This window comes from Ursus maritimus, unplaced genomic scaffold (genome assembly GCF_017311325.1).
Source record: "Ursus maritimus isolate PB19 unplaced genomic scaffold, ASM1731132v1 scaffold_15, whole genome shotgun sequence".
Classification (NCBI taxonomy): domain Eukaryota; kingdom Metazoa; phylum Chordata; class Mammalia; order Carnivora; family Ursidae; genus Ursus; species Ursus maritimus.
Window position 1 is genome coordinate 199,607 of NW_024423897.1, and position 19,864 is coordinate 219,470.

At 56.9% G+C, this 19,864-nt stretch overlaps 2 protein-coding genes across 2 annotated transcripts in view; one reads left to right on the forward strand and one right to left on the reverse strand.

Moving 5' to 3' along the window:
* PFN3 (profilin 3) overlaps window positions 1–281 on the forward strand; it is a 1,017-nt gene extending 736 nt beyond the window's left edge. The window contains 1 exon segment of the mRNA XM_008692314.2: window positions 1–281. This exon segment is cut by the window's left edge and continues 4 nt beyond it. Within this exon segment, the coding sequence (XP_008690536.2) occupies window positions 1–205 (205 nt within the window). The 3' untranslated portion in view covers window positions 206–281.
* Window positions 282–1,915: 1,634 nt separating this feature from the next.
* SLC34A1 (solute carrier family 34 member 1) lies at window positions 1,916–12,991 on the reverse strand. The gene is made up of 12 exons (XM_040630193.1): window positions 12,832–12,991; window positions 12,531–12,680; window positions 12,314–12,442; window positions 12,100–12,243; window positions 11,103–11,214; window positions 10,784–10,979; window positions 10,607–10,702; window positions 5,000–5,069; window positions 4,593–4,760; window positions 3,288–3,404; window positions 3,065–3,189; window positions 1,916–2,419 (listed from the first exon to the last, which is right to left on the reverse strand). Exons 1-12 carry the CDS (start codon window positions 12,938–12,940, stop codon window positions 1,916–1,918), a joined length of 1,920 nt encoding a protein of 639 aa, XP_040486127.1. The 5' UTR covers window positions 12,941–12,991.
* Between the last annotated feature and the right edge of the window lie 6,873 nt (window positions 12,992–19,864).

A 19,864-nucleotide genomic window follows, 5' to 3' on the forward strand; every position in this document is an offset into this window, starting at 1 on the left:
CTGCTGCGTCATCCGCGACCACTTGCTGTCTGAGGGCGATGGAGTTCTGGACGCACGCACTAAGGGGCTGGATGGGCGTGCGGTCTGCGTGGGCCACACCCCGCGCGTGCTCCTCGTGCTCATGGGCCGACGGGGCGTGCACGGGGGCATCCTCAACAAGACAGTGCATGAACTAATCAAGGGGCTGCGCACACAGGGCACCTAGCAGGACAGCTAGGCTGCTGTGCGGCTGGAACAAAATAAACTGGTGGGCGTGGCTGGCTCATCCTATGTTTGAGCGCAGGGCAGCTGCAGATGAGCCAACCAGTTTCCGCGGAAGATTCTTGCAGGGGGGAGTACCTGATGGGGCTGGGATTCTGAGTCCAGAGGCTTCCCAGCCTCCTGTACCCTAGACCTGGCTTATCCATGAGTGCCCTGCAGAGGCCTCTAGCCTGACTTCCCAGAGTCCTTTCCCAAAAAAGCTTTCCACACCTCTGTACAAGACACACTATGAAGGGAGCCCTTCCCAAATTCCAGCACCCCAGCTAGGCCCCGTGGGGTCAGGGAGTCAGGCTGGAGGCCCGTGTACTTCTCACCCCTTCCACTTGGGAGGAGGAAGCCTTTGCAAGTGTTGTGAGTGGATGATGGAGTAGGGCTGGTAGCTTGGAGAGCAGCTCTGGGGCTCCTGGGTTCTTGCATATCCTCCCACATACCCCAAAGGGAGTGGAAGGAGAACACACATCCAAGACCATCACAGTGAGTTCTAGGGCCCTAGGCCCTTCCTTCCCTCTTGGGATCCAAAGTCCCCAGAGGACTCCCTGGGCTAGAAGGAAGGACTTAGGTGTCTCCTGCCCCTTGACCCTAACTCTGCAGGCCTCAGCTCCAGGGCCCCTTATGGAAAAGGAGGAATTGAAAATCTTGGATGGTTTTAAGTGAGGCTTGGTTTATTGCCCAAAGGTAAAGGACAAAGGTGGGAGGGAGGGTGGCTAGTCCCTGCCCACTATGCGCTGGGGCCCAGAGCACGGCCTCTCTTGCCCATTTTCACCTTCCCTGCCCCCTTCAGTGTCTCCCGACAAGCTGCTACCTGTCACTTGTTTTCTGGAACACTAATCTTATCCCAGAAAGGGGGAGAAAGTCCAGAGGCAGGGAGAGACCAGAGGAAGTCAGCTAGATGGGGTGGGTGGGGATGGCCCTCCTTATACTTGCCTTGGGGGTGGTCCCAGGCCCTAGGAGGGACTCCCAGGAAGTCTGAATCAGGGGTTGGACTCATTAAGGCAGGGTTAGGTGGATTGTTGGGGTGAGCTTGCAGGAAATAGTGCTGCTGAGCCCCAAGCCATGGTCTACCTCCCAACCCAGATGGAGAGCACACAGACTTGTAAATGCATAATGAGAATTTAATTCCTTTTTCATCACGCAGTATTGGGAAAGGGGGTTGTAGCCGTGCTGCAGAACAGCTGGGTGAGGATGAGGAGAGTGGTATAATGGAGCAAGGAAGGTGACAGGGAGGGGCGAGAACTCAGCCAGTGACTCAAGCACCCACATCTCTGCACAAGCAAATAGCTGCAAGTCATGTCCTCAGACCCACCCTTACTCCCCCTCTGCCGAGTTGGACTTGTGTGTACAGGAGAACCAAGCACAGGCCTCCAAACAAGACCCCCTTATGGGCCGCGGACTCAAAATCGTAGCCAGGCACCCTGTAGCCCGCACACAGCCCCCCACAGGTGCGTCAGTCCACACATGCAGGATGACACACGGTCTCACTGGACATGCCCACACACGCGCACACGCTGACTCTCCGTCACACGAGCCCAGAGCTCTGAGGACCCGCACAAGGACAGGCCCATGCCCAGAGTGCACGGACACACCCCGCTGCCCTAACACAGTGGGGATCAAACACCAGCCCTTCCCTGCCCCTGGTGGCACTTTGGGCCGCAGGCTAGAGGCGGGTGGCACTGTGTCGAGCAGGCAGTGCCAGGCGGGGGGAGGGGGTGGCGGGGGGCAGCTCCTCCAGGAAGACCCTGGTGGGCGGCGGGGGTGAGCGGGGCTCCGGCCTGGCGCAGCACAGGGTGGCGCGGGTGATGAGGCGGTCCAGGGGCTGCAGGGAGTGCATCCAGCGAGGCAGGAAGTCCCACGTCTGCAGCCACCGGGGCAGGCGTCTGGGGCTGCGGTTCTGCAGGACGCTGACGAGCACCACGAAGGCCAGCAGGGCCCCGAAGGGTGCGCCCACACCCACCATGGCCTGCCAGCCTGCCATGGAGACGCCGAACACCAGCGAGGGCAGCAGCAGGAAGCAGAAGAGGAGGTAGAGCACGGCAAACCAGCGGTACTTGGCGGTGCGCTTGCCCAGCGCCTTGGCCATGCGGATGGGCAGCCGTGTGCAGGGCACCGGGTACCACAGCAGGATGCCCGAGATGTTGAAGAAGAAGTGGCAGAGGGCGATCTGTAGAGGAGAGGCCAGAGGGGCTGAGGTGGGCCTGGGCCCCGGCTCCCTGCCATGCTGGCAGGCATCGATAACAGGAGCCCGGCCCGGGCATCAGGGACGGCAGGGCTGATGTGCTCCTAGTAAAATACTGAGACACTTCTGGACCAAACGCGACACGTTTTCCCCCACTGGCCCCTCTTGCAAATTCCCTGGCAGATCCTGCCCAAACCCAGCAGCAAAGAGATGCATCTAGTTTCTGGCTCAGCAGCTCTGGCCTCCTGATTGGTTCGAGCCCTGTCCCCAGCCCCAGGCTTGTCCTGACTCCTTTGCTCCCAGAACAGCAACCCCTTTGCCATCTGCCCCCCTACTTGTCCTTGGTCCCCAAGAATGGGTCAGCCACGGTCGTGCTGTACCCCTGCCTCAGAGTACAAATCCCACTGTTGTTGGCATAATTATCTGAGTAATTTCTGCCTGGTAGATGCCAAGGTCTTGGAGGTGGCACCGGGCCAACTTGGCCCCCTGTGGTTTCCACAGAGCCTGGCATAGTGGGTGGCCCGTAGTAGGCAGGCAAGAACTTTGTTACCTGGTGTCCCACCCTGGGTCAGGTGCCACACCTCAGGCCCAGCCCTGTCTTGCCCCTGGCAGGCACCCTCCCAGACGCACCTGGAAGGAGCTGGACAGCTTCTCCCTGGGGCTGGCCAGCGCAGCCAGGATGGCCGTGGTGGTAGTGCCAATGTTGGAGCCCAGCGTGAGGGGGTAGGCCCTCTCGATGCTGATCACACCCAGGCCTGGGGGCAGATGGGATAGGTTCTCCCCAGGCCCCTCCTTCAGCTCTTCCCCTGCCAGCCTCCCCCCCACCGCCCGCCGCCTCGCCACGGGCACTCACCAATGAGTGGGGTGATGGCCGAGGTGAACACAGAACTGCTCTGGACAACGAAGGTCATGCCGGCACCCACCACCATGGCAAAGTAGCCTGTGGCCCAGGTGAAGGGGGCGGGGAAGTCTGCGAGGACACCCCCGTCCCAGCAGGGTCAGTAGGAGGGCATTGGGAGAGTAGCCAGGACTTTCCTTGGGGAGGAGGTTTTGGAGGCCAGCTTCCAAGTGGGGCCTTGTCAGTCCAGTCCCCTGCTGAGCTGCGGCGGCTTCTACCCGCCCTCCTTGATCTTGGATTAAAGGCCCTTCTCAGCCTGGTTCCGTCACACAATTGCTTAGACTGTTCCCTCTGCCCAGAACACCCTCCTTCCTTCTACATGTTCCTCCTCAGGGCTCAGTGCAGATACAGTGGCTGCTGAAAAGCCCTCCCTGACCCTTGGCCCTCAGGCAGACTTTGTTTCTCGCGTCCCTAAGCTCCCATAGACCCACAAATGCACCTGACTCCAGCATTTGTTACAGGGCCAGGCTCTGTCCCCAAAGCTTCGGATGAAAATCAGGTGGTGTCACTCCCCTGCCCCAACCCTTCAAGTGCCCCCATTACCCTTAGTGCAGTCCAGGCTCCGAGCACAGCCTGTGGGGCCCCGTGATCTGCTCCATCCCTGTTACCTTGCCGACCTCTCCCTGCCTCCCTCACTGAGCTCCCGCCACACTGCTGGCCACCTCTCTGCCCAGCTGGTCCTGCCTCTGTGCCTCCGCACCTGTGTCGCTCCCACAGAACACTCCCCAGCCACATCTGACTGCTCACTTCGGCCTCCTCACAGAGGCCGCTGACTGCCCATTGAAAGCAGCTTCTTCTGTACTCTCTGTCATTTTTGCTTTCCCCTTGGCAGGCCCTCTATCTGAATGTGTCCCTTGATCATTTAGTTTTCACTGCACATCCGTCTCCTCCTCTGGGCTGGGAGTCCCCTGAGGGGAGGCTCCATCTCTGTGGCTCAGCTCCGTATCCTCGGCACTACACCGTGCTTGGGCACGCGGCTGTAGTGAGTATTTGTTGAATGCATCAGTGGCCTCTGAGAATCTGTTTAGAGCCACCTATGGGAATGGAAACACAGCCAGAGGCAGCCACAGACCCCCCGCTGCCAGCACCACAGGAGCCTCGGAAATCACCCGACCCAACCTCTTCTTTGTTCACAGGGAGAAACTGGGGCTCTAAGATGGCAGGGCTTTACCCAGATCACACAGCAAAACAGTGGTGGGACTTAGTAAGATTTGGAAGGGCCCATCCTGGGGCCCGCACACCCAGTTCTTGGGGGCTCACCAGTGTTGATGACCTTCTGAATGACCTTAGCCACCTGGCCCTTAAGCAGAGAGTTGAGCATCTTGACAAGGAGAATGAGGCAGGTACATAGGAGCACCAGGGAGCCGGCCAGCAGAATGAGCCCCACAGCCAAGTCAGGCAGCCCCGTGTCCACGAAGATGTGGTTGCCTGGCAGGGGGAGTGTCAAGCTGCTGAGAGCTGAACCCCACAGCTTGTTCCCAGCCCCCCACCTTTGCTGCCCTCTTGGGATTGGAGCCTAAGGCCCCACCTCAGGCTGCTTCAGCCTCAACAGTAGGGCCTAGCCCAAGCCCAGCAGCTGAACTGGTTGACAGCTGGCTTTCCTGGGACTGGCAGCAGCCAGTTCTGCCCTGGCCATGCCAAACATCTCCCGTGATGCAGGCACTCACATTTCTCCATGGTGGCATTTCCAGCGGTCCAGCTGGTGTTGGCCTCTGCCTTGGGCCTGGTGGAGGGAGCCTAGATTAAGAGGAGAGTGACTTAGAATTTAGGAAAATGTAGCCTGGGGTTGGGGATGGGGGCGGTTAGGGAGAGGTGGGGGGTGTGGAGGTAGGCCTCCTGACTACATGCCCTTGGACAGTTGGTTTGCCTCTCTGGGCCTGTCTGCTCTGCTGGAGAGATGGGGATGGAAATGCCTGCCACACAAGACTCTGGCCATGGTCAGCCCTCTGAATATTCTGTCCTATCACTCTGCCGGTCTGGCTCTCACTGGCGCAGGCAGGGGCTTCCCGATCCTGTGGCTTCTTGTCCTCATTTTCTTCCACCTCTCCTTGGCATTGGGTGCTTCTGACCATGGCCCTCCTTCTGAAAACTCTCCCTTCCTCATCCTTTACCATCCATCCCTCTCCTGGTGCCCCCCCCCCCAGCTTCCCAGCCCCTGTGCCCCATCCTCTCTCCCGAGGCACCATTAGCCCAAGCTCCATTGTCCTGTTGCTCAAATCCTTATGGGGGAGGTTGGGGTAGAGGGGGAGGACCACAGGTGGGCAGAAGTCCAGCCCCCACCCTTCCTCCACCCCCCACCTACTCCTCAGTGGGGAGAGGCCCCCCAGTTCAGAGGGCCCAGGGCCAGGCAGGTAGCTTAAATAAGGGGCTCAGGCTAAGTGTGGGGGTGGTGGAGGGGTGTGTGTTGGGCCTATAGGGGCAGCAGCCACTCAGCTCCAAGCCAGTGTCACCACCCGGGGACGTAGCCCCGCACGGCCAAATGGCCCGGTTCTATAAGAGAAACCCCATACTTCACAATTATGTGAGGGCCAGTTTGGTCTGGACCACTACTTTGCAGCCTCATTGGACCGAGGAATTATTTTTTCTTAAATGCAACTGGGGAACCTTATCTTTCTCTCAGGATCCCAGCCTTGAAAGGAGAAAGCAGGCTGGGCTTGGATGAGGAAAAACCATCTCCCAAAGGAAGAACGGAGCCCCACGGAGGGACAGTGACTCCCAGGGCTCCAGGCAAAACGCCAAAGCTACAGCTTTTCCTTATTCACCCTCTGCGGCCTCTGGGAGCTGATATGGGCCCTGGTGCCAGGAAGTTCTACACCCCACAGCCCCGGACCGCCCCTGTGCTGAGGGTAGTATCTCAGGTGGGGTAGCGGCACTTCAATGTCATGGCTCCTTTAGGGTTTATTCCGAACCGTGTCATGTATAAAATGTAAGATAGGAGGACACCGGGGCGGTTCAGCCGGTTAAGCGTCTACTTCAACTCAGATCACGATCCAGGGTCCTGAGATCAAGTCCTGCATCAGGCTCCTTGCTCATCAGGGAGCCTGCTTCTCCCTCTGCCTGCTGCTCCCCCTGCTTGTACTCTCTCTCTCTGACAAATAAATGAATAAAATCTTTTTAAAAATGTATGGTAGAGGTAAGAACTATTTCTGGTGCCTAGCTTCAAATCTTGTTTCTCTTAGGGGCCTGAGCTGCTATGAGTGGGACAGTGTGCTGATCTGTGCTCCAGCTGGGTAGACCAGGGCCCTGGACCACCCTCAAACCCAGGCCATAGCTGCAAGAGGAAAGAATGCTCTCTGATGGGCTCTGCCAGAAAAGCAGGCTGGGAAATCGGTGGTGACTGCCGCGTGGGTGGGAGAGAGCCAGGTGTAAGGGGGAGAGCAGTGTGTTTGCTGTCCAGGAGATCTGAGCAAGTCCTATTTCTTGTGCCAACTACCTGGGGCAATTTATGCCACCTCTCTGAGCCTGTTTAAAGCAGGATGACTTAAGAGCTGTGATAAAGAGGCACCTAGATGGCTCAGTTGGTTAAGTGGCTGCCTTTGGCTCAAGTCATGGTCCCAGGGTTCTGGGATCGAGTCCTGCCGCGGGCTCTTTGCTCATCAGGGAGCCTGATTCTCCCTCTCCTTCTGCCCTTCCCCCTGCTTAGGCTTTCTCTCTCTCTCTCTCTGTCAAATCAATCAATCAATCAATCAATCTTTTAAAAAAAAAAAGCTGTTATAAAGGTTACAGGAGAAAACGTGTGAAGCGCTCTCTGCAGGTCAGTAAGACATCATGCCTCCTAAAGCTCCCTGGTCCCTGGGCCCATCTAGGACCACACAGTGGGAAGGGCGTGTGCTTATGCGTTTGTGTGAGTGAGATTGAGTTTCTAGGTCAGGATCAATGGCTCCTGCAGGTGTGTCTGAGGATCCTGGCCCTGCTGGGGAAGACCGTGGTGGGCCAGCCTGGAGCCCTGGGAGGCAGATGATCCCTGAGACGAATGGGTGCCTGACCAGCCTGTGCCCCACTAACCTTGTTGGGCCCAGGGTCTTTTAGGAGAGGAACTTCACAGGGGTAGGGCTGTGTGTGTCCCACTCAGGGCTGGCTGTGTTAGGGCAGGGCAAGGCTAAGGCCCCTAGGGTTTTGACCCTTGACCTTCCTGCCTGGGGTTGTGTGGCTCCTGCTGAGCTCAAGGGAAGGGGGGACGGTGCGGTGCTGAAGAGACTATAAAGTGCAAGAGAGGAGTAGGGGTGGGAATGCCAGAGAAGGGGTGGGCTGCACTGTTGGGCTGGGGGTGGGTACTGAGTGAGGGGTGGGAGCAGGCCCAGGGCTTCCTTGTCAAGAAGGTGGGAGCTCTAGGGGCGCCTGGGTAGCGCAGTCGTTGAGCGTCTGTCTTTGGCTCAGGGCGTGATCCCGGCGTTCTGGGATCGAGCCCCACATCAGGCTCCTCCGCTGGGAGCCTGCTTCTTCCTCTCCCATTCCCCTGCTGTGTTCCCTCTCTCGCTGGCTGTCTCTCTCTCTGTCACATAAATAAATAAAATCTTTAAAAAAAAAAAAAAGGTGGGAGCTCTAGCCTTGATAAATAACTGGGCAGCCCAGCGTCTGGGACATAGCCCTAGTTGTGCCCATCCTTCCTGGGCCTGGGGGTGTAGTGGGGGTGGTGAATTCTGTGGGAAGAACAGAATAAATGAGCCCCAGGAGCCCTAAGCTGAAACCCCAGCTGAGCCACTCCCAGCTGTGTGATACTGGACCAAAAACTTAACTTCTCTGGGCCCCAATTTCCTTCCAGGCGACATGAGGTCTATAATGCTGCCCACCTCTTCTTCCCAGGGGCTGGTTTTGAGGACTCTTGGAAGAGAGTTAGGATTTAAGTGCCAGTAGGAACTATAGGACATGATTAAGCTCACAGAAGACTGCCAGGCTCCAAGAATCCTTTCCCTCGGGGGAAACACACAGGATGTGGGCCTGTGCCCTAGTTCAGCGTGCAGGGGAAGGGGAGCTGTAGGGTCTTTGTTTTTCTGGAAGCAGAAATCGCCGTGCCAGCAGCGCCATCTGGTGGCAAAGAGGAGAACTCCTTCTTAGAGCCACACCTACCACCCCTAGAGCAGTCTCTGGGTGGCTGTGGTCACCTGGTGGTATTCAGGCCGGATGGGCAGAGTGGGAAATGGACACATATGGTGGGACACCAGACTGGCTTCTGGAAGAAGCAGTGAGATGGGGGCTCAGAAGCATGGGGTCCAGATTCCACCAGGATTTCCATCTTACCTCGATGGTATGGACTTGGGCAAGCCTCTCTGAGCCTGCAAAGTGGGCCAGTGATAAATCCTGTTTCCCTGGCTGCAAGTCCTCAAAGGGTGCTTGTTTAAGCCAGGCAAGTACAGCTGGCAGTCTACAGTGTGAGTACCTAAGAAGGTGAGTCCCATGCCTGTGGTAGGCCCCTGCAGTGTCAAGAGGTGTTGGCGCATTAAAATTGCCTCTGGGTTTTCTTCCGCCATCTGGAAACCCTCAGATTCCCAATACCGTCTTTGGTGACTGGGTTCCTTGCAGAGTGGTTTGGGTGAGGTTGGGTCCAGTTGGGTGAAAGCTGGAGGCCACAAGAACAGGTTGGAAGGGAGTCTCGGTGGCCACAGGAAGCCTTAGAGGCTGGTGAGGGAGGGGCCACCAGCACACATGGCGAGAGCAGGCACGTGGCTGCGGAGCCACGTTCCACATGACCCGACCTCGAGAGAGGGTGAGAACAGGGAGCTTGGATGCCACCCCTCGGCTCCTCTCCGAGCCAGGGAAATCCCATCTGGCTACTGCTCTGCAGGACCAGTTCTTCCAGGAGAGTTGGGCTGGGAGACCAGAGCTCAGGGAAGCAGCGTCTGGAGCAGCAAGGACAGCCCCCCACCCCTGCCCCGAGTGACCTCGGGTGGCTGACTTCACAGGAGTGGGCCCCAGGTTCCTCTTGTGGAACATGGGAGACTCGTCTCCCCCTCGCCAGCACTTTGTGAGGATTCCGTCAGGGGCAGGCCACGTCTGGTGCAGTGCTGCCAGGGGAGGCCTGCTGGACGGGGCGGCAGGGGGCAGCGGCGCTTTCAGAGCGAGGGAGGGACTCCGCAGCCCAGGAGCTCCCTCCCGTGGCTTGTCTTCTGTGAAGATCAAACGGTGTGATTTCTGGGTCCTCTAGATTCTGCTGTGAGGTGAGGAGGATTTGGGCAATTCCGAGAGCTCAGAGAGTGCCCAGGGGGCTGGTGAGAAGGCGACACTGTGTTGGAGGGGTCACAAAGCCAGCATAAGAGCTGCCCGCATGGGCTTTTTGATGTCGGACTGCCTGGAACACTCAGAAGTGCTGAACCAGAGCTGCGCACGGCTCAGGGCGGGTTGAAAGGATGCTCTGTTCACGCTGGGATCAAGGGCCGGTGACATCAAGCAGCAAGCAGGGAGGATGAGGGGGCCAGGCTGAGCCGAGCCTTGGGCTTCAGGTTTCCTTCTCTCCGTTCTGGATGGAGTTGCTTCTTGGACGTGATAATTAAGGAGAAGCAAATACCGTGGATTACGGTTTTGATGAAGCACTTCCATTTTCGTGGCTGAGTGAGAAAGTGTACTACTGATCGCCTGCTTTCTTGTGAGTCTGGTGTCGTGGCAGGTCCACAAATGGCCCCCTGATCCAAACACATCTTCACTCCAGGCAGTAGAAACAGTGCAGAAGGCTGCATGGACACAGGCCCGCGGCAGTCTCCGGGGCAGGAGCCCCGACGAGAGTACAAGTGGCTCTCATGTCTCCAGTGAGGTCTCCACGTGGCCCACTTGTTTTGGTCCAGCTTTCCCAGCACCTTCATAACCCCCTCACAGCCCCCTCCCACATTACCTGGGCCCCAAAACATGGCACAGCTGAATCATGACTCCCCCTGGCGCCCTAGCGGGAAGAAGAAAGCTCTAGACTGCTAGACCTGTCCTCAGGGCCCTGAAGTGGCAGGACAAGCTCTCGCAAGTGTCTCAGCCTCTCGGAGCCTGTTCTCTACCTGTGAAGCCAGAGCTAGAGGCAGATCACTCGTTCTCAAACCTGAGCATGGAGCAGACCTAGAGGACTTGTTGAAACATAGGCTACTGCGCCCCACCCCTCAAGTTTTTTCTGATATGTTTTCCCTAGAACTTAGTAGGGTTCCCAGGTGGGACAGGTGCTGCTGGTCCACACTGGAGAACCACTGGGCTAGACTGATGACATGCCGATTCGAGTCCATTGGTGACAGCTGCCTAAAGCCGCCGGGAGCCTGGAAGGGATTGGCACAGTATTACCTGTGGCCAGACCTGAGACTCACCCCCGTGGGGTCCGGGTGGCACCAGATTCGGATGAGACTGTGGTTTCTCAGGGACTCGTCACCGGTGGCAATGCTAGTAATCACAGATTTGTCTAGCTGTGCACAAGATGTGAGGGGGGGTGAGAGAGGGGCCCTTACTGCCCCCCAGCCCCCACCCCATGCCAGCCTTGCCTCCACCTGAATGATGAGCTTGGTGAAGGGCTCCGTGATGATCTTGAGCAGGTCAGGGGCGTCGCGGCCACCACGGATGTTGAAGGAGGCGACCACCAGTCCAGTGACATGGTGCAGGTACCCGGTGGCGGCCTCCAGGGGCAGCAGGACCAGGACCGACAGCCAGTTAAAGCAGTCATGCACTGTGGCCCCTGCGAAGGCCCTGGGCAGGGAGGACACATTGCAGAGCAGGCCAGGGCCAGGATGCACTTACACTGGGGGCTCCTGGCACCTGGGAACACCCTCCCCCGACACACACAGGCCCCTCCCCACTCTACCCCCTCACCGCCGGAAGTCAGTCCTGTCCCCCGCCTGCATCAAGGCCACGATGGTGTTGGTGACAGAGGTGCCGATGTTGGAGCCCATGATGATGGGGATGGCAGAGCTCACCTCCAGCACTAGTAGAAGAAGGACCTCGTAACTAACTGTGTGAGGGCCACCCGGCTCCGTCCCCCAGAAACACCTCCCTCCAGCCCCGCTGCCCACGACCCAGCCCCCACTGGGCGGTCCTGCCACGACGCTGCCCAGCCTTGGTGTCACGTGTGATGTGTGTGTGTGCATGGTGGACAGATGCACTGCGTGTGCACACGTGTAGATGACAGCACATGTCCGGCATGCAAATGCGGATCCGTGCTCGTGCGCACGCGTGTGGTGGTTAGTTTCCTGAGCTGGCTTAGCGGCTCTAGTACGCAGTGCTCCGATCCAACGCGGGTCTAGATGCTGCTGCGAGGGCGTTCCGCAGGTGTGATCACCTCCACAACCAGCTGACTTTAAGTAAAGGGGATTAGCCTTGATAATCTGAGTGGGCCTCATCCAGGGAGATAAAGGCCTTAAAAGCAAAACTGAGGCTATCCCGCATAGGCTTCCCCCCAAGAGTTCCAGCCTGCCCTTCCTAACAACCGGCCCTACAGATTTTGGATTTGCTGAGCCAGCCCCATGATCACGTAAACCAATTCCTTGCAATAAATCATATGCACATCTCCAGCAGGTTCTATTTCCCTGACCAATGGAATAAGTAGTGACTATGTGGTGATCCAGAGCCAAGCCTTCTTGGGGGGGGGACTCCCTATTTGCCACCCTGTCCAGATCTTGAGGCACCCCTCCTGGCTGAGACTACTCCTGGCCGCACCTTGGAAGACAGAGTGGGAGATGCTGGAGTCCTGCCCTTTGCCCTTAGCTCCCTGGCCCCACTTCTGTCCCTGGCCCCCAGCCCTGACACACCACCTCAGCCCCCAACCAGCGCACGCAGCCCCCCCTTTCCCTGCCCTGGTGGGCCAACTTACAGCCGGAGGAGACCATGCTGACAATGATGGACGTGGAGGTGCTGGAGCTCTGCACCAGCACAGTCACCAGGATCCCCACCACCAGCCCCGCCACTGGGTTGGACAGGATGGCATTGTCCTTGAAGATGTCACCAGCCACCTTCCCTGAGGAGCATGAGCCAGCATTGCCTGATGCCCTTCAGGAGCCCTGTCCCTGTCCCCTCCCAGGCCCTACCTCCAGCCAGCTGGAAGGCGGAGCTGAGCACATCCAGGGAGCAGACGAAGAGGTAGAGAAAGGCGAGCATCAGTGGCACCTTGAGGAGAGTCATGCCAGCCCGGCGCAGCTTCTGGGCCAGCCCAGGCTCTGGAGATGGACCAGTCGTGAGCACAGGGGCAGGGGCTAGGGCACTGACTGCTGACGCCCCTGCTATCCACCCCCTGCCCAGGCCCACCTGGCTTCTGCTCGTCCTCCAGGGCCAGCTTGGCAGGCAGGGGGTCATGGCGCTCCAAAACCTCCCCGTAGGGGCAGCCGTGCTCAGTAAGGGCCACAGGGCCCAGGCTGGGGAAGGCGTAGGCGGAGGCCCCTGGGATCCTGTGCAGGACTGGGGAGGGAGGCTGGTCAGGAGTTTCCAGAAGCCCTGGGATAGGCGGGGTTGGGGAGTGGGCTGGCAGAAGGGTGGAGACCTCACGGGGCGGGGGGGCGACATGAGCAACTGTGGGCATACGGGGTCTGGGGACGGGAGCAGCACTCACCCTGAGGGCTGGGCACATAGGCAAAGGCTGTCCCACGCATCATGTGTCCTCCTCGGACTGGGAGTGGGGAGACAGCTGGGCCCCCCAGCCTCTCTCCATAGGACATCATCCTGGGCACACACTGTTGGGCGGCAGCACAGCGAATGACAGCTACTGTGTCCTAGAAACTTACACATACTCACCCACCCACCATCCACATCCATACCCACGTACTCACATGCACAAATACCCCTAGTGTGCGATCCCTGCACCACCCGGTGAAGCACGCCCTCCACCCCCATATATACCAGAGATGCACACTCAGGTACTCAGCCCAGATTCACGTATTCATTCATTCAGTGAGTATTTATTGAGAAGCTACTCTATCCCAGGCACCGAGCTAGACGCTGGGGTACAGCGATGACTAAATATGAGGACAAATCCGGCCCCCAGGGAGCTCCAAGCCTCTTGGGGAGACAGATGTCAATGAAATAATCCCTCAAATAGAAATTGGCAGTGGGGCTAAATGTTCTGATGACAGATACAGGTGCCCCCAGAGGGCCCCATGGCAGGGGGTGGGGGGGAGAGACCATCAGGTGGAGATGAACATGGGTAGGAGCTGCTGGATGGCGAGGGAGAAGGGCACGTGTGCAGGAGCCTTGGGAGGGGAAGGGCCTGAGAGTGCCCTGCAGGCGGAAGGGCCAGGGAAGGTGTGTTAGCAGAGCTTGCAGATGTGGGCCAAGGCTGAGCAGGTGGGAGGAGTTCTGACCGTCCTGAGAGCCGAGAGGAGCCATGGACACCTGCTGGCTCATGGGACCCCTGGATGTGCACTCAGGGAAAGGTTCACTGGCCTGGATCCCGAGCTCCTGGGTTCCCTTCACAGATGAACTTCTTTCTGCATCTTCCTCCCTCCCTCCCAGCAATAAACAAACACTGATATCCTTTCTCCCACTAATGAGTTTCAGACCAGGACTGATTTAGGTAAGGAGGTTTCCCCATGCTATCTCCAATTTGGGAAGCCCTTGGCTTGTTTTAGGGCCCCCTGAACTGCCCCAGGAATTCTTGGTTGTTGGGGTAGGAGTACCCCGGTCTATATCAACAACCCATACCCCCACACTGCTATATTGTCCCAAGGGCTCTTGGCTGTTTGGTGGGGTGGGGGAGGGCACTGAGCTAAATTCCAAGCCCTGGAAAAGCAGGAGTCCTCTTTACTTTTTGGGGGTAAGCGAGGCTGGACTGGGACCAAGATGTTATGGGTGCAGGAAGGGGAAGCACAGTTAGGGCAGAGGAGAGGGATGATAGGCTATTGCCTACTAAGACTTGGGAATGGGTTTGGGAGCGGGGAGCCCTGGGCTTACCTTGGGGTTCTGTGTTTCGGCTCTTGCTCAGCTGCTTACGGAAGCCCCAGGGGCCTGAGGAAGAGCTGGGACCCTCCTTTTTATACCCTTGGGTCAAGGGCAAAGTCCCAAAACCCTGGCTGCCCTCCCTCTGTTCCCTAATTAACCTCACCCCTGAGATTCCTCCCAGTTAATTACTAATCGTCAGCTCTGCTGGGGAAGTCTGTGGTCAGGCTTTCCCTTTCCCCACACAGAAACTCCGCCTGAAAGAGACCCAAACCCAGCTAGGGCCCATCTTCTGCCCCCAGGCAGAGACCCTGATGCCACTTACGCACCTTATTCCCAGGGTGCCCAAAGAGATTTCATGGCTCCAGCTGCTTCCCCTCCTTCCTGGCCCGACAGGACTCCCCATGGAGTGACCGAACAGCCCGTGGCCTTGCCACGCGTGTGGATGTCTGTGCCTCTGTCTGTGGGTCTTGGGGGCATGTGATGGGAGAAGTAACAGGAGAGAAACCTGGAAAGACTACATAGTGTTGAGTCAGGGAGGGTTTCCGGTGTACGACCACAAATCCAGGATGCGTCTGAGAGAATGTGGAGCCTCTGGTTAGATCAGGAAGGGCCTGGTTTGCATTTTAGAAAGGTCTTGTTAGTGGGGGGTTGTCTGTTAAAGGGGGCAAGTCTGGAAGTAGAGAGACCAGCTAAGAGGCTGATGGTGCAGAGGAGAGAGGATGAGGTCTGAATCACGTGGAACAGGAGGGATGAGGAGAAGACGCATCCCAGGGATACCTGGGTAGTGGAATGGGGGACAGGGAGCATGGCAGAAAGAGGAACTATAAGGCAGTTGGGTTTCTGGATTGAGAGGCTGATGATGTTATGGGGTCTGTTGCAAAACTCCTGAAACCCAGAAAGAGCTCTTAGGGAGCCTTTGAGAAGCTTGTTTCCCTCTCACAGGACTCTGGAGCCTGAATTGGGGCCCAGATTCACAAGAGAGATGAGAAGAGAGATTCCCTTCTAAAGAGGAAGAGTTAACAGATTCAGCAGTGGTGGGTTCCATTCAAAATCTAGCTTGGGCAACCATCTGAGTAATCTGTACAACCATCCGTCCATCCATCCACCCACCCACCTACCTAGCCATCCAGTCATGTGTCTATCCATCCATTCCCAAAAACATTAGTTGAGTTCCTACTCTTATGCTGAGCCAAGGTTGGCTAGGCCAGCTCTCTCCTTGTCTAACCTCTGGGTCAGCCTGGGGTGCTGAAGCAAGTCACTTCACCTATAAAATGACAATTAGAGGAGCACCTGGGTGGCTCAGTCAGTTAAGTGTTCGACTCTTGGATTCAGCTCAGGTCATGATCTCGGGGTCCTGAGATGTGAGATTAAGCCTCGAATCAGGTTCTGTGCTCAGTGGGGAATATGCTTGGGATTCTCTCTCCCTTGGCCCCTCCCGCTCATTCTCTCTCTCTTTCTCTCAAATACATAAATATTAAAAAAATAATAAAATGGCAATCAGCAGCTCTTCTGCAGTGGGTTGAGGCCAATGAGCAACTGACCCATCTCAGTGCCTAGAAGAGTCCCTCAGTATGTGAGTTCTCTTCATACTCCTGTGCCCCTCACTGTCCCTGGGATGGCTGCACTGTCCCCACCAAGGGAATGGCCCCACCGCCTCTAGATTTGCAGCCCTATTTCAGGCCAACAACTCGTCTTGGCTCACTAGTTGCCCTTTGATTGCTCAGGGCCCCCTGAGCTGCAGACCTATTCAATATCTCACGTATATTAGGGTGACACAGACCATCAAGGTAGGTGGACGTTTCTGCACAGCTCCCTTTAATGTGACAAAAGTTAACTAGTTTGTACTTAATTTGCAGAGCACTGTGGAGTTGTCCACTGGGGAATGTTCATAATGGACTCTCTGTCGAAGGGGTAAAGAGCAGAGAACAAGGCCCACCTGGGTTTGGATCCCGGCACCACCACATTGTGGCTCTGTCACTTTAGGCCACAAAACCCCCAGGGGATCGGGGAGGGGTGGGAAGCAGAGCCGCAGCTGGGATTGGTTTTGGGTCGAGTGACCGTAAGTCCTGGTTTGCCTGGCCAAGTCCTGGCTGATGACTGTTGGCCCAGAGTTCCCTTTCACTGAAAAAGTGCCCTGGTTTGGAAAATCAGCCATATAGCCTTATGACTTGTTCTGGGAGATTCTGGACAACTGAGGCAGGCAATCAGCCACCTAGTGCTTCCTAGAAAGGTCTCCATTCACAGAAAAAGGAAAATAAAAACAATCCTGCTTCTTTGACACATTGTTTTCACAGAACAGCGCCTCTCATCCTTTTCTCTCTACCTCTTTCACCTATTTGGATTTTATTGTCTAGGAGAAACTGCATCTTGCTCTTTCCACCTACCGTTAGGTACTACTTTCCCTGTGTATTTACGCTCGGTGCCAGTGTTGTTTTTAATGGTTGCATCATGTTCTGTCCTGAACCCTAATTTATATAGTGAACCTTCGGTGTCCCAGAAACTCTCCAGACTGGAGGGAGTGATCTGGGTGAGACTGGGGTTCGTGCATGGGTGGGAGGGGTGTCTCTGAGCCAGGGACAGGCGGTCAGTGCTGAGTTCTTGCGTCAGAATCGTCCTTGGGCTCACAAGCCCTGTTAAAGTCACGTTGGGCTCAGAGGCTGTCTGGATCCAGGCACCCCCCATCCACAGTGGGTCCAGGGACCTCGACCACAGGCCCTATTCCTCTCCCCTGCCCTGCTCTGGTTAGACCTGGAGCAGGAGCGGCTGTAACCAAGGTGCTCCTTATGAACTGGGGGTGCTTCTTTTTAATAAGGTTAGGATCTTTGATGATTTTGAAGTCTACCTTCCCTGCTCTCATGGAACTTGGGGTTTAGGGAAGGATGCAGTTATCAACCCAATGCACTGCAAGAGACATGATTATAAAATGCTGCAGACAGTGACCGCTTCTGAATGGATTTGAGTGAGTGGCCACTAGAGCAGTGGGGAAAGCGCCAACACTGGGGACCTGGCCAGAGCTGTTTCCAGGACTCCTGAGAGCATGGAGAAGGCGACCACGTCTCTGCCCCTCTGTCCATCTCCACTCCTCCTGCTCACGTTCTGCCTCCTCCCAGGCTGTGACAGACTCTGCCTGTCCCCCGATTGCTGCCTCCTGCCCTGTCTGCCCACCCGTGCTCTGGCTGCGGCCTCCCCCAGACCTCTGGGCCTGGAGCCTGGGTGGTTGGCGGCGTCTCACGTTGAGACATGGCACCCGGGAGAAGGAGATGTTTTGGAGGGAAGATGCCAAGATCCGTCTGTGCAGACGGTGTCTGAGGTGTGAGCACTTGGATCTGAGGGTCCGAAGCGCACGACGTGCTCCTCACTCCAGACAGGGCCTCCCGCACGCTCCCAGCCTCAGTGAGCACGTGTGGTCCTCTGCTCTGAGCCAGAAACAGAGCAAACTCCTTTGACGTGTCCTTCTCCTCCACCTCTGTGTCTCTGCTCCGTCCCCCAGTGCTCCCGATTTCCCTTCAGCAGGAGTTCCCTCATCCTTTTGCTGCCTCCCTGGTCCGGTCCGCCATCTCTCACCAAATGCTCTCCCTCCTTCTGCCCTTGTGCCCCCCGATCTAGTCCAAAGTAGCAGCCAGCCTGCTTTTCAAAATGCAGTTCTGACTCTGTCACCCTTCTCTTTTCAAACCTGCCCCTGCTGGTACAAAGACCAGCGTCCTGTCACAGCCTCAAGAGCTTCAGGCGTAGCCTGTGAAGATGCCCCCCGCCAAGGGAGAATGTGCACATTGCGGACGGAGAAGGCCCAGGGCTGAGCCTGGAGGGGCACCCATATTTGGGGGGACGGCAAAAATAAGAGGGACTCCTGAGAGGAAACTGAGGCATGACAGGGATTGGGAAGAAGAGCAGAAAAGCAGATGCCCCAGAAGCCAAGGTTACCTCCGCATCGAGAGAGACATCCCGGTCAGCCAAGTCAGATGCCACAGAGATGTCAGATAGTGTGAGGACAGAGCAGATTTAGTGGCCTGGGCGAGCTGTCCTGGGGCAGTACTGGGGAGGACAGCTTGTGACGGGTTGGGAAGGAGCAGGACGTGGGAGCTGAGACGGCATGGCCAACGTGAATGTGACAGACTGACAGATAGGGAATTTGGTCACGCCAATGAAAACAGTTTCTGCAGGAGCAGCATGACTGCCGAGCAGAGTAGAGAACGATCCCAAGAACAAGTGCTTGGTCCAGGAACGGAGCGAACTGGGGAAGTTGGCACGACCAGCTGTTTCTGTAATCCTCGGCTAAGATCCATTGGCTCCTTTAAATACACAGTTTGCTGCATGTAAGTTTTCTGCAGGACCTAAAGTTTGAGGACAAGCAAGGGAAGAAAAACCAACACGCCAGACCATCCCTCCACGAACTGGATTTTTTTGGGAGAGCTGACTAATGACCAGTGTAATCCCACAACAGGGCTCCTCCTGTCTCCGTGAACCAACGTGCTTATTTCTCCAACCAGCATGGAAGCCCCACTGTGAGTTAGCATGCTGCTGCACAGGGTGGCCCTGGCCGTGAGTATCCCACCCCAGCACTCAGGCCAGCACCACTGCACACAGACACAGACGTGAGCAGGTGGTCTCACCAATGGGCTGTGTGACATAATAGGGACCACCTCCCACCTCCCCTCCGGGAACAGAACAATCCCTCCCCTGGCCCTGTTGACTCTGTCCTCTCTTGGAGAGTCTGGACTTCCCATCTGAGCTGCCTGGCACAGAGCAGGCAGGGCCCTGCGATGCTCTTCCAACAGAGCCCCGGTTCCCACATTGTGTGGAAGGGGTGCCGCAGGCTACATTCGAGCCAGGGCAGGGGCAGCTGACCTGAGGATGCCCATCCTTGTTTGGGGGATAAGTGCCCTGAGTAATGTTTAATCCTGGTGGCCCAGGCACTGGTCATTCATTGACGGATGAGGCCAAAGTCTGTGGCCAAAAGAGCTGAGGTTGCTTTGGGCTTTTCTCAGAAATCACCTCTTCCCCTACAGCTCCCTTCCTTGTGTGGCTCCAGCCTTGTGCCATCATGCCAGCCTCAGGGACCAGGCCTGAGGGTGACAGCATACTCCCAGATGGCAGTCCCATGCTCCAGCTTCTAGGTTCCAGACCAGAAGCTCTGAGCTCCAGCTTTAGACCTCAGGTCCTGCGCTCTGTGTTCTGGACCTAGAGCCCTAAGCCCTGCACTATAAATTCTCAGGTGCAAACTCTGGGTTCCGGGCTCCAGAATCCAAGCTCCAGGCATCCGATGTTCCAATCCCAGATTCCAGACTCCAGTTTTTATTTTATTATTATATCTTTTAGGATTTTATTTTTAAGTCATCTCTACACCCAACCTGGAGCTCAAACTTACAATCCTGAGATCGGGGGGTCTCACACTCTACCTGCTGAGCCAGCCAGGTGCCCCTGCAGACTCCAGTTTTTAGACTCCAGGCTCTTGGCTCCAGGTTCTGGTCTGGGCTCCAGGCTCCAAGCTCCAGCGGCATATTCCATGCTCCAGGTTTGGGGTCTGGCTTCTGGGTTCCTTCAGCCCCTCAGCAACAAAGCTGAAAGATGGTGGCCTACTTGGGTTATTGCTGCCCACCCCTCTTAGCTGGCCGGGACTTCATTCTGGCCACCAGCATCCTGGGCTGGCCTGGAAGTGGCGTGCCGGTTCTATGGCGCTTCTCCTTGGCTTTCTGCCTGTTTTACCCCCA

Excerpts from the sequence above, each read along its gene's own strand:
- SLC34A1 (XM_040630193.1), bottom strand. The coding sequence starts at position 12,940 with ATGATGTCCTATGGAGAGAGGCTGGGGGGCCCAGCTGTCTCCCCACTC. Across the intron at positions 10,980-11,102 it reads GACAGGACTGACTTCCGGCG|GGCCTTCGCAGGGGCCACAG; the intron begins GTGAGGGGGTAG and ends CTCCCTGCCCAG. Across the intron at positions 3,190-3,287 it reads GGCCATCACCCCACTCATTG|GCCTGGGTGTGATCAGCATC; the intron begins GTGAGTGCCCGT and ends ATCTGCCCCCAG.